Here is a 13317-nt window from a genome sequence, read left to right as displayed (position 1 = left end):
GCGCCACTCGCGGCAGAGCCGTCCCTGGGGATCCACGGGCGGCTGATCCCGCTCCATCTGCTCAGCATCGGCAGCTGCATTTAGCCTGAGCTCGCTCCAGGGGCAGCACACGGCCCTGTGCCCGATCCGTGGGCACCACACTGCTGCTGCCATCCTGTTATCCCCCCGGGGAGGTCACCGTCCTGTCATCACCCCGAGCTCACAGCCCGGCCCAGGGACACCTGCTCTGCGGGAGGAGGGACCGTGACACCCAACAGCACCGCCTGACCCTTCCTCTGTCACCCTGCCACACCTCCCGAACCCCAAACCGACACCAGGGTGTGGTGCCAGACAGTGAACGGGGACAGGAGGCGGCCAAAGGCTCTGGACTCTGCCAGCCCTGGGTTGGAACCCCCCGTTTTGTGACTCCTCTGTGCACAGGAACTGTCACTATGTCCCCAAGGCTCAGTGTGGAGGGTGCGGAGGTGACCATGGTGCCACTATCAGCTCAGAGTGCCCAGCGGGAGCAGAGCTGGGGCATTCCCGAGTGCCGCTGTGACACCCTGAGGCGATGCTCAGGGCAGCAGGGACGGGACTGCCGGGAAAGGGGACAGAGGGACGGCTCATCCGGCTGGCACCGGGCGGTGCCGGGGTGACGCTAGGGACACCGGGGCGGGCGGGGCACGGCCGCCCGTGCCGGCGGCGGCACCTCCCGCTCCCCCCGCCTCCGCTCCGCTCCCTCTTCCTCCTCCTCCTCCTCCTGCCGTCTCCCTCTCCCGAGCCAGCCCGGCCGGGGGAGGAGCCGGCCGCGCACAAAACCTCCCGCCCGGCCCCTCCGGGCCCGCAGCGGCTCCGGCACCGGCGGCGCCCAGCGCCCAGCGCCCGCCCGGGGCCATGCGCGCCGCGGCGGGGCCGGGGCCGGCGGGGCCGGGGCAGGGGCAGGGCGGCCGCCCGCGGCCATGAGCGCGGCGGGGCCGGGGCCGGGGCAGGGCGGCGGCTCCGGGCGGCGGCGGCGGGCGGGGGCCGGCGGGGCGAGCCCGGCGGGGCGGCCGCGGGCGGGGGGCGGGCGGCGGCGGCGGGCGCTGCGCTCGCTGGGCTGCCTGGCCGGGCGGCTGCTCCGCACCTGGGCGCGCCTGGCCGGGGGCCGCGGGGGCCGCCGCGCCGCCCCCGAGGATGACGAGGGCGGGTTCCGGGGGGGCTCGCGGCGGCGGCTCGGCGGGGCGGCACCGGCGGCGGCCCCGGGGGGCGAGGCGGGAGCGGGCGAGGCGGGAGCGGGCGGCGGGGAGCGGCCGCCGGGCGCGCAGGGGCTGCGGAACCACGGCAACACCTGCTTCATGAACGCCGTGGTGCAGTGCCTGAGCAACACGGCGCCGCTGGCCGAGCGCCTGGCGCTGGGCAGGTACCGCGCCCGCGGAGAGGTCACGCACCGGCTGGCGGCCCTGGTCCGGGCGCTCTGGACGCGCGAGTACACCCCGCAGCTCTCCGCCGAGTTCAAGGTACCGAGCGGCCCCCGCCCCGCGGCCCCGGCTCACCCCGGCCCCGCGGCATCCCCAGCGGCACCGGCACCGCCGCTCACAGCATCGGCACACCCGCTCACAGCATCGGCGAACCCCGCTCCCAGCTTCCTCCAGCCCCCAGAACCCACTGACACCATTTCTAACTCCCTGAACCCCCTGACACCCTTCCCAGTCCTTCGAACCCACTGACACCCTTCCTAACGACCCCCCAAACCCCTGACACCCCCTCCCAACTCACATCATCTGCTCCCTTGCCTCACCCTCCCTGTGGACCCTGCCTTGCCGGACACCCCCGGCCCTGTTGCTGTCACCTCCCTCTGGCCTGGCCCCAGTCTCCGGAGCCCCCGGGGTGGGTGAGCTGCCAGCCCCGGCCGTGCCCAGAGCCCTGAGGCTGAGCTGGAGCCGGCTGGGATCACGGGGAAGGCAGGATGTTGTGCCAGGAGCCAAATTCAGTGGCCTCGGGCTCTGTCCCTGGGTGTGTCACACCTCTGCCAGTGTGCCAGGGCACAGGGTGTCAGGGGCATCCAGGGCACAGGGTGCCACGGGCACCGCAGCACGGCCAGCCTGGCATGACAGCTCCCCGCGCTCCGGGACACGTGTGCCCTGCCCGAGTGACATTTCCTCGGTGCTGCCAAGAAACTGAACTTTGCAAAGTGCCCGGGGGAGCTCCCGGGCAGCCGATCCTCGCCCTGGGATGGGCTACTCGGGATTGGTGCCACCGGAGCGCTCGGGGCAGGTGGGACCCGAGGGTCCCCATGGCTGAACCTGCCCGCCTGGGCCTCATTGCGGTTTTCCCTGTGTCCCCTCCTGGCCGCTGGAAGCTGGGGCACCACAGAGCCTCTGTCTCTGTCCCCCCTGCTCTGCTGGCCCCGGGGTGGCCGAGATATCCCTGCAGAGGCAGGACAGGGCAGCGGCTGTTGCAGGGATGGAGCAGGGGTGGTTTTGGGGTGGGTGCTGAGCATGAACCCGTTGATCAGCGACCGCCCCGCCCGTGTCCTGCAGAACATCGTCTCCAAGCACAGCTCGCAGTTCCGGGGCAATGCTCAGCACGACGCGCTCGAGTTCCTGCTCTGGCTGCTGGACCGAATGCACGAGGACCTGGGCGCCGCCTCCCCGGCCCAGCAGAGCCGCGGCCCCGCGCAGGTGGGTGCCCCCGGCTCGGGAGGGGCGTTCGGGCCCGGGCTGGGACCGGGGACACCGGGATGCGGTGCCAGGCGGTGGATGGAGCTGGGCCCCGCCCCGGAGGGGACAGGGATGCTGTGGTTCGAGGTGGGAGCCGAGACTGGCAGGGGTTGGAGTGCTGGGAGAATGGGGGATGTCGGCAGGAGCCATCCAGCTGAGCATCCCGGCTCTGGGAGCATCCTGGTCCTTGGATGAGGAGGAGATGCAGCCTCCCCGTCTCTCCCTGCCTCCAGCTAAGCTCGCTGTAATTACAGCTCGGCGGCTTTGCTGCTGGCAAAATGAGTAATTAAGTCTTCCTCAATCCATCTGCGCTCAGGCATTGCCCTGGCCCTGGCCCTCCCTGCCTCCTCCTGCCGCCTCCTTCCCACTCCTTCCCTGCTCCTTCCCGGCTCCTTCCCCGCCTGCTGCTGCCCGCCGGGCGCCGCCTGTTGCAGGAGATGGATTTGAGCTGTTGCTGTTTGACCCGTGAGCTCAGCCCAGCACTGAGCTCTCCCTGCTTTGGGGGTGACTTCCAGCCCAGCACTGAGCTCTCCCTGCTCTGGGGTGACTTCCAGCCCAGCACTGAGCTCTCCCTGCTCTGGGGTGACTTCCAGCCCAGCACTGAGCTCTCCCTGCTCTGGGGTGACTTCCAGCCCAGCACTGAGCTGTCCCTGCTTTGGGGTGACACCCAGCCCAGCACTGAGCTCTCCCCGCTTTGGGGTGACCCCCAGCCCAGCCTCCAGCCCAGCTCTGTAGCTCAGGGACAGCCTGGCTGTGGTGCCCATCTCCAGAGTCTCTGGAGAGCCTTTGCTGCCTGGCCAGGGCCCTGCAGCCAATCCCTGCCCTGACCTGAGCTGCCCTCAACCCTGCCACCTTCCCTGGCACACCTGGATGCCCCAGGCTTTTTGGGAAAGCCTGGCAGCTCCTGTTAAATGTCAGGTGCCCACGTGTGCCATGAGCTGTGGTGTGACACTGGCTGTGCCACCTGGAGGCTGTGCCACCTGGCTCTCGGGAGGGGACCCTTGGTATGTCCCTCAGCGCCTGTGGTTTTGCCTGCCATCCCCCAGGTTTGGCTCCTTTTGGTGATGCCACCCGAGTGTCATCCACATGCCCCTGTCCTTGGGGAGGGATGCCTGGCAGGGGTGGGACCCCCAATAAGTGTCTGGGGTGAGGGGGGACCAAAGTGGGCACCAAGGCTTGGCTGCCAGGAAGGCAGGAGGAGGAGGAGCACCCCTTGGGTTTTTGGGGAATTCTGGGGGCCCTGTAGGGCACAGACACCATCCAGGTCCCCTCTCAGCCACACCAGATGGACCCTAGTGCCAGGCAGACTGTCAGGACACGTCAGCCTCAGCAGGACCTGGTGCCAGCAGATGGCATTGAGGAAAATCCACCTCTCGGCCAAAATCCTCAGTGATTTTCAATCTTACTCATTGAGACACAAGAAAGTCATTGTGTTACCCCAGAACAGCTCAGGGTTTTTACTGACACTGCTTGGAGGGTGCAGCAGTGCCAGGCAGGGAGGTGCCAGAGTCTCTTTGGCATCATCTTCAGCCCATCCTCATGCCATAGGGACACCAAAGCTGGGCTTGGTTCCCTAGGACGTGTCCCTGACCCCTGAAGGACATGCCCTCACCCCGTCACCTCACTCATCACTTGTCTCTTGCCCCTGCAGCCTGGCAAGGATGGAAGCAGCAGTGCCAGCAGGTCCCCCCCTGGCACACAGCACCCCCGTGGGCAGAGCTTCGTGCAGAGCCACTTCCAGGCCCAGTACAGGTCAGTGGGGCACAGATCCTGCCACAGGAGCCTTTGGCCTTCTGTGAGCCCTGGGTGGGCACTGTGAGCCCAGGGAAGGCATGAAATGGGGAGGATATCCATCCATCCATCCATCCATCCATCCATCCATCCATCCATCCATCCATATCCATCCATCCATCCATCCATCCATCTCCATCCATCCATCATCCATCCATCCATCCATCATCCATCCATCCATCCATCCATCCATCCATCATCCATCCATCCATCCATCCATCCATCATCCATCCATCCATCCATCCATCATCCATCCATCCATCCATCCATCCATCCCTCCATCCATCATCCATCCATCCCTCCATCCATCCATCCTCCATCCATCCCTCCATCCATCCTCCATCCATCATCCATCCATCCATCCATCCATCCATCCATCCATCCATCCATCCATCATCCATCCATCCATCATCCATCTATCATCCCTCCATCCCTCCATCCATCCATCCCTCCATCCATCCCTCCATCCATCCATCCATCCATCCATCCATCCATCCATCCATCATCCATCCATCCTCCATCATCCATCCATCATCCATCTATCATCCATCCATCCCTCCATCCATCATCCATCCATCCATCCATCCATCCATCCATCCATCCATCCATCCTCCATCATCCATCCATCCATCATCCATCCATCCATCTATCCATCCATCCATCCATCCATCCTCCATCATCCATCCATCATCCATCTATCATCCATCCATCCCTCCATCCATCATCCATCCATCCATCAATCCATCCATCCATCCATCCATCCATCCATCCATCCATCCATCCTCCATCATCCATCCATCCATCATCCATCCATCCATCTATCCATCCATCCATCCATCCATCCATCCATCATCCATCCACCCATCATCCATCCATCCATCCCTCCATCCATCCTCCATCCATCCCTCCATCCCTCCATCCATCCCTCCATCCATCCCTCCATCCATCCCTCCATCCATCCATCCATCCATCCCTCCATCCATCATCCATCCATCCATCATCCCTTCATCCCTCCATCCATCCATCCATCCATCCATCCATCCATCCATCCATCCATCCATCATCCATCCATCATCCATCCATCCATCCATCCATCCATCCATCCATCCATCCATCCATCATCCATCCATCTATCCATTATCCATCCATCCATCCATCCATCCATCCATCCATCCATCCATCCATCATCTATCCATCATCCATCCATCCATCCATCCATCATCCATCCATCCATCATCCATCCCACCCACCCCAGCCATGGCTGCTGCTTCCCCTACAAGCAGGTGAAAGTGTCCAAGGCCAGGTTGGACAGGGCTGGAGTGACCTGCTCCAATGGCAGTGTCCGTGCCCATGCTGGTGTCCCTGCCCATGGCGTTTTCCTGCCCACAGCTGCACCTCTGCCACAGGACTCGGGATTATTCCAGAGCCCCAGCACAAGGGTGCCCCGCTATGGGCACCTTCACCAGCCTGGCACTCGTGAGATGCTCAGGCCACCCTGTCCCCAAGCCATGACACCACAGGCAGCAGGGCACACATCTGGCATCACAAGCCCTGCCTCCTCACTCAGTTAATCCCTCGTCCTATATATGCAAAAGGCACTTTAATTATCCCTGTTCCACGTGCCAGAGCCGTCTGTGCGCTAAAGGATTATTAATTCCTGTGGCTGTTTCCCAGGGAGCTCAGTGGCTCTTCAAGGTGACAAATAAAGAGGACTTGGGATTTTGCTTTGGATTTTAATTCATTTTTCCCCTTTCTGTTGAACAAAAAGGCAGGGGGAAAAAAGAAATTAGAAACAAACAAACAAAACAACCCCCCCAAAAATAAAACAAAACCAAACAAAAAACAACAAAACAAACAAATTAAGAAGAATCAGCAGTAGGTGGTTGTTGGTACCTGGAATGATGGATTTGGTGTGTGGTGTCTGGGATGGTGGATTTGGGCTGTGGTAACTGGGACAATGGATTTGGGCTGTGGTACCTGGGATGGTGGATTTGGGCTGTGGTACCTGATATGATGGATTTGGGGTGTGGTTGCTGGGATGGTGGGTTTGGGCTGCGGTACCTGGGATCAGCCCCAGGGTGGGCTCTCGGGGGCTGTGCCCGCTGTGCTGACGCTGCCCATCCATCTGCCAGGTCCTCCCTCACGTGCCCTCACTGCCTGAAGCAGAGCAACACCTTCGACCCCTTCCTGTGCATCTCGCTGCCCATCCCGCTGCGCCAGACCAGGTGAGCCCGCATGACGGCTGTTCCGAGCACAGCAATTTGCATTTTTGGGGGTAAATAACGAACGCGGAGGCGGCGGCAGCCCCGGGGCAGGCGGCAGCGGTGCCCGGTGGGTGTGTGCCATGCGGGGCTGCCCCGGCTGTGCTGAGCCGTGTCCTCGTCGTGTCCCCAGGGCTCTGAACGTCACGCTGGTGCTGCAGTGCGAGCGCTGGCGCTTCGTGCGGGTGGGCCTGGCCGTGCCGCTGCTGGGCACCGTGGCCGACCTGCGGGAGATGGTGGCGCGGGAGGGCCGCGTCCCCGCCGAGCAGGTAACGGGCGGGCGGGGAGCGGGGCCCGGGGAGCACAGCGCAGAGCGGGGAGGGGAGCGCGGGGAGCGGGGCACGGGGAGCGGAGCGGGAGCGGGGCGGGGGAGGAGCGGGGCACAGGGAGCGGAGAGGGGAGCGGGGCACGGGGTGCCGGGAGCGGAGCGGCGCAGGGAGCGGGGAGAGGGGCGCGGGGAGCGGGGATCAGAGGAGGAGGGGGCACGGGGAGCGGGTAGCGGGGTTTGGGGCCGGCCCGCGCGGTGCTGCTGAGCGCCCGTCCCGCAGGTGATCCTGGCCGAGGTGTCCCCGCGGGGCCTCCTGCGCTCGCTCTCGGACCCCGAGGCGCTGCGGGCGGCCGGCGAGGCCGCGCCCGTCTACGCCTTCCAGCCGCCGCCCGCCCGCCGCGCAGGTACCGCCGCGCGCTGCCATTGGCTGCGGCTACCGGCCTGCCCCGCGGCGATTGGCTGGGAGCTCCCGGGCTGTGCTGGGATTGGCGCTGGGCGGGGGGCGGGAACGACCCTGTGATTGGCGGGAGGCGTGGATCCCTCACTGTGATTGGTGGGAGGGAGTGGATCCCTCACTGTGATTGGTGGGAGGTGATGGATCCCCTCATTGGGATTGGTGGGGCATGGATTCTCCCTGCTGTGATTGGTCAGAGGCAGCTGCACCCCACCGGGAATAGGGGAGGCAGTTTCTGTCAGGATTAGTGGGAAATGGACCTCTTTGGCTGGGATTGGTGGGAGCTGTGTCCTCTCTGCTGTGATTGGTGGGAACGGCGGTGCTGGGCAGGGCTGTAGCACTAATTAACCCACTGCTAACAAGAGCCCCTCGTTTCCCTCATTCCGCAGGGTGTCCACGCAGCCTCCCCACATCCCCCGCGGTGCCACGGCCGGAGGGGCCACGCTTGCTGTCCAGCGCTGCCCGCTCCTCCGACTGCCTGCACCGTGCGCCCGGCGGCCGCATCCTGCTGCTGCTCTGCAACACGGCGGGCACGGGGCCGCAGCTCGCCAGGTACCCCACCTGCCTGCCTCCCACCTGCCACCTGCCTGCCACCTGCCTGCCACCCTGTCCTGCCACCCTGTCCTGCCACCTGCCTGCCCCCTGCCTGCCACCCACCTGCCACCTGCCTGCCCCCTGCCTGCCCCCGGCCTGCTACCCTGTCCTGCCACCCTATCCTGCCCCCTGCCTGCCACACTGTCCTGCCACCCTGTCCTGCCCCCTGCCTGCCATCTCCCTGCCACCTGCCTGCCACCCTGTCCTGCCATCCTGTCCTGCCCCCTTCTCACCCATGTGACACCCAGCCCGTGTCCCTGCTGCCTGTGCCCAGGTTTGGGCCGCCACTGGTGCTGCGGGAGGAGCGCGGCGTCTCCTGGGAGCAGCTGCAGCAGAACATCCTGGCCCAGTTGAGGGGGGTCCTGCGGGGAGAGGTCCGGCCACAGGTGAGCCCAGGGAACAGCCCTGTGCCCTCAAAGCCATCCAAATTCGGGGGCTGTGTTTGCCCCGTGTCCCAAGGCCTGGCTTGGCCAGGTGCTGCTGCTGGGCAGGGGATCCCTGTCCCCTGGTGGCCCCACAGCCCCCTCTCCCCTCACAGGGCACAGGAGCCCTTTTCCGGATCCGCCTGGCCGGGGGCTCGGCCCCCTGCACCTACCTGTCCCCTCAGGATCCCCATCCTCTCTGCCACCCTGCCATCGACAGGTAAGGGGCTGCAGGGACAGGACTGTCCCCAGGATGTCCCCTCAACCCCTGGGGGTGGTTAGTGGCATCACCATGAGTGAGCACAGGGTCCCTGTGCATGGCTGTGTTGTCACCATAGGTGCCCAGTGGTGACACCTTGGGTGGCCACAGTGTGGTCACTCTGCTGCCCCAGCACTAGGTCCCCAGCCCAGTGTTCCCAGTGTGGAAGGTGCTGGCTGTCCCTGCTTGCCACCATGGGCTGGCAAGGAGGTGTCCCCATGGGGACAGGGGTTCTGGGGACATCTCACCCTGTCCTCCCCTCAGGGCCCTGCAGCTGTGCGGGGCCGGGGGCCCTCCCCACGTGAGGCTGACGGTGGAGTGGGACATGAGCACCAAAGAGCGGTAAGTCCCCTGTGCCCGGGCTGAGGGGACACCCTGGCATTGGAGTCATCCTCAGTGGTGACGTGCCCCCCCAGGCTGTTTGGGAGCATCCAGGAGGAGGTGGTGCAGGATGCAGAGAGCGTGAGGCGGCAGCAGCAGGCGCACGGGCAGCAGCACAGCTGCACCCTGGATGAATGCTTCCAGCTCTACACCAAGGAGGAGCAGGTACGGGCACCTCTGGCAAGCCCTTGCCCTGCCCACCCTGGCACAGGGGCTGCAGTGCTGGGGGTGGCTGTGGAGCTGCCGGGGGTGACAGGGAGGGAGGTGGCCATGACGTGGTGTCCCCAGCTGGCCCCGGACGATGCCTGGCGCTGCCCGCACTGCAAGGTGCCCCAGCAGGGCACGGTGAAGCTCAGCCTGTGGACACTGCCCGACATCCTCATCATCCACCTGAAGCGCTTCCGGCAGGTGGCCGAGCAGCGGCACAAGCTCACCACGCTGGTGAGGTTCCCGCTGCGGGGCCTGGACATGGCCCCGCACGTGGCACAGCGGGGCCAGCCCGGGGGGCAGCTCCTGGGGCGCTGGGTGCCCTGGCAGCCCACCCTGTGCCTGCCCCCGGGCTGCCCCCGAGACCACCTGTACGACCTGTACGCCGTCTGCAACCACCATGGCAGCATGCAGGGCGGCCACTACACCGGTGAGCTGGGACACTGGGACAGGAGGTATAATGGGGGTGCCTGGGGATGCTGTGGGGGTGCCATGGGGCAGGGCAGAGGGGAACCGGGGGGCAGGGGACATTCAGGATGGCATTCCAGCCACCCCATGGCACCGGGATGTGTCCCCCAGCACCATCACTCCCTAGGTGTATCCCTGCACCACGGGGCTCCTGGTCCGCTCTGCACCCTGGGGCTGGGGGCATCCAGGGACAGAGCCCCTGTCACCGCTCACCCCGTGCCCCCTCGCCCCCAGCGTTCTGCTGCAACGCCCTGGACGGGCGCTGGTACAGCTACGACGACAGCCGGGTGGAGTGGGTGCGCGAGGCCGAGGTGAGCACCCGCAGCGCCTACATCCTGTTCTACCAGCGCCGCCGCGCCGCCGGCTCCGGCACGGGTGAGTCCCAGATCCCTGCTCCCACACCCTGGCACTGCCGCGTGCTCACACACAGCCCCACGTGTGACCCACACCCGTGTGCACACGCCTGCCTCTGCCCCCTGCACATGTGTGCACACAGACCTGCTGCGCCATCCTTACGCGTGTGAGCATCCTCAGCCCACCCTGTCCCATCCCCCAGCTCACCCCCAGCCCATCCTGTCCTACCCTGTCCCACGCCCCGCTCCCCGCGCTGGGTCCCCCCGGTCGGTGCCCCCGGCCCACGCCCCGCTCCCCGCAGGCTCCGCCGCCGCCGCGGGGCATTGGGTGTTCCGCCTGGCCGCCTCCGAGCCCCGCGCCGACCCCCGCACCGACCCCGACCCCTCGGGCTCCGTCGCCGCCCCGGAGAACGGTGAGACTCAGGATGCCGGGCCCCGGTGCCCGCCGCGCCCCCCGCCCGCCCTGACCGTGCTTTCCCCGCAGGCGGGTTCGAGGCGCGGCCCTCGGTGCGGGGTCTGCAGGGGCTGCACGGTCGCAGCCTCAGCGTCCGGACCGTCCCCGCCGGACCCGTGGGACAGGGGGAGCCGGGCGCCCCCCGCGCCCCCCGCCGGCTCCGCCGGGCCGCCAGCGCCGAGGGGACCCCGCGCCGGCCGCCGCCGGGAGCCGGCAGCAGCCCCGGGGCCGCGGGGCCGCGGAGGGACGCGGGTGTGCCCCCGGGCCGCTGCCCCCCCGGCCCCTCGGCGCTGGGGCGGTCGCGGAGCTCGGCCAGCCTGCCCCCCCGGGCCGAGGGGGCGCTGCGCAGATCCGCCTCGCTGGGCAGGACCGCGGCGGGGCCGCCACTGTCCCGCGGTCCCCCCGGGGCCACCCTGCAGCGGGGCCGGCAGCCCCCCGGGCCCCTGCGGCCCTCGGCCGTGCCCGAGTCCAGCTTCTGAGCCATGGATGGGAGCACCACTCCAGCAGCTGTACAGCAGGTCCTGGACGGATCGGGGAGCTCCCCAACAGGGGTGTCTCACCACAAGGGTGCCTGAACCAGGGATCCCAAACCGCAAGGGTGTCTGAAGCAGGGATCCCAAACCAGGGACATCCCGACCTGGGGGCTCCCAGCCCAGGGACTTCTGAGCTGGGGGAAAACCAAACCAGGCTACCCTGACCCAGAGGCTCCCAAATGGAATCCTGACATGGGGGGTCCTGCCTGACCCAGGGCACCCCGGGTCCCGATCCGGAAGCATTCCAAACAAGGACCATCCCTAGCTGGGGGTTTCAGACCCGGGTTCATCCCAAAGTGGTGACTCTGAACCCGGGGATCTCCCAGCTCGGGGCCATCCCAAACAGGGCAGGCGGGTGCATGGTCCCCAGCTCTGCAGCACCAGAGTATTTATTGTACCAGGAGAGTTTTATTCAGAGACGCTTTTTGTTTTCTAAAAGGCGACTATTTGAGGGTGGGGGGTCCCCCACACCTCGGTCTATGCAATCCCCGATTCCTGCAGCCAGCTTTTGTACGGGGCTCTGCCCCACCGCCGGCGGTTTCTATTAAAGACACGTGAAACAAACCCAGCGTCCATCCCAGGGGAAAAGGACTCCGAGTCCCTTGGGGCTGGTCCTGGTCCTGCAGTGGGGATCAGCCCGGGATCAGGGGTTACTCCTGGCTGCATCCTGCCATGTGGGGTGGCTGTTTCTGGGGGAGGGGGACCCTGCCCCATCCCATGGCACCAGACCCGTAAAGTTCCCTATAAAACACCAAACCACCATTTTATCCCCCAAACGCTCTCCCACCTCCCAGTCCTTCTCCCAAGGCGGGGGCAGGAAGGAAGGGCCAGCGCCGCCGGGCGGTTCTCAGCGAGTGGCACACGGATTTATTGGATTTATTGATTGCTTTGGGATGCTGGTGCCCCCCGGTGCCCACCTGGGGCGGGGGGCACGGCGCGAGCGGGGCGGGGGCAAAGCGCTGCCATTTCCATCCTCCCTCTCGCCCCGGCCGGGCGGGAATGGCTCCACATAAAACAAATCTCTCTATAGTTTCTCTCTCTCTATACAAATATAGAATATATATATATATCTCTGCCGATATATATATACAGCTCTTCTCTCTCTGGAAAGGATAAAGGTTAATTTGTCTGTGCATGCACGACCAAAGCCACCAAGCCCCGGGGACAGCGGGTGCCGAGGGACGTGCGCCTCCCCCGCCAGCACCCCGAGAGCCGGGGGGGCACATCCTGCATCCCCAGGTTATTGCTGGTCAGGTCCCATCCTGCTCCCAAACAAGCGGAGGGGGAAGAAGCCGAAGAAAGGAAATGCCACTGCAAAGCGCCGGCGAGCTCCTTGTCACCTGGCCAGCACCCAGTGGCACCCGCCTCGGGGCATGGGGGACGTGGTGGCACCGCCCCAGGGTCGTGGGTGCTGCGGGGCAGGGTGGCAGGCACCCGGTTCCAAGGCAAAGTCTGGATAAGGCGAACAAAAATGAACTAAAGAACGGCGGCCGCCCCCAAACCGGGCGCTTTGCCACCCAAAATGGCCCCGTGGCCCTTGGTGCCGGTGGCCGGGGCTGCCCCTGGGTGCCGCATGGATGAGCTTGGGGACAGGGACACTGTCATAGGGCTGTGCTCTCCGATTCCTCCTCCTCCTCCTCCTGCCGCGGGGTCAGGCTCGGCCCCGAGAGTCTCTGAGCTGCCTCGGGCGGGTCCCGGCACAGGGCGGCATCCGGGGACACGTGGAGGGAGGGGACCTCAAAACGGAGCAGACCTGCGGGAGGGCACAGAGATGGGGACACCCACCGGGCTGGCACCGTGTCACTGGCACCACCGGGGGTGGCACCACCGCCCTCTCCTCTGTGGATCCCACCCGAGTAAGGGCAGTGACACCAGCTGTCCCCACACACTGCCCGTGTCCCCTGAAGCCCTGTCCCACCGAGGGCAGGTGACACCAGCTGTCCCCACACACTGCCCGTGTCCCACCGAGCGCAGGTGACACCTCTGTCCCCTCTCCCAGGGGACCCGCAGGGTGAGGCTGCACGTGTGAAGCGACAGGGTGACCATAGCCACAGCAGGCAGTGTCACCCTGTCCCTTGCTGAGAGCAGAGCAACCCCCTCAGACAGAAGAAGCACCTCTGCCACCCCTGCCCAGCTCAAGGACGTTGCTCAGGGACATTTCTCAGAGATGTTGCTCAGGGACATTGCCCAGGGA

General features: G+C 65.8%; 2 protein-coding genes across 6 annotated transcripts in view; one reads left to right on the top strand and one right to left on the bottom strand.

Moving 5' to 3' along the window:
- The first annotated feature begins 638 nt into the window (after positions 1–638).
- On the top strand, positions 639–12635 carry USP43 (ubiquitin specific peptidase 43). 2 transcript variants are annotated; one of them, XM_074554824.1, is made up of 15 exons: positions 639–1475; positions 2499–2639; positions 4330–4430; positions 6602–6694; positions 6864–6999; positions 7279–7402; positions 7842–8004; positions 8321–8432; positions 8585–8688; positions 8992–9069; positions 9144–9273; positions 9397–9770; positions 10018–10158; positions 10439–10549; positions 10621–12635. In XM_074554824.1, exons 1-15 carry the CDS (start codon positions 939–941, stop codon positions 11285–11287), a joined length of 3012 nt encoding a protein of 1003 aa, XP_074410925.1. In that variant the 5' UTR covers positions 639–938; the 3' UTR covers positions 11288–12635. The 2 variants fall into 2 exon arrangements, with proteins under 2 accessions (XP_074410925.1, XP_074410926.1); XM_074554825.1 differs by having other exon boundaries at positions 641–1475; positions 9397–9745; positions 10621–11217.
- The window catches only part of ARHGAP44 (Rho GTPase activating protein 44), a 20115-nt gene continuing 18760 nt past the window's right edge, over positions 11963–13317 (bottom strand). For 3 of the 4 annotated variants that reach the window (XM_074554828.1, XM_074554827.1, XM_074554826.1), the window contains one exon: positions 11963–12876. In XM_074554828.1, coding sequence (XP_074410929.1) covers positions 12725–12876 — 152 coding nt within the window. In that variant the 3' untranslated portion in view covers positions 11963–12724. The remainder of the gene's footprint in view (positions 12877–13317) is intronic. The other variant, XM_074554829.1, reaches the window with a different exon arrangement.

The sequence above is a fragment of the Zonotrichia albicollis genome, chromosome 19, assembly GCF_047830755.1.
Source record: "Zonotrichia albicollis isolate bZonAlb1 chromosome 19, bZonAlb1.hap1, whole genome shotgun sequence".
NCBI classification, from domain to species: Eukaryota; Metazoa; Chordata; class Aves; order Passeriformes; family Passerellidae; genus Zonotrichia; species Zonotrichia albicollis.
The sequence above is the reverse complement of the archived record's forward strand: the minus strand, read 5'-3'. Positions and strand labels throughout refer to the sequence as shown.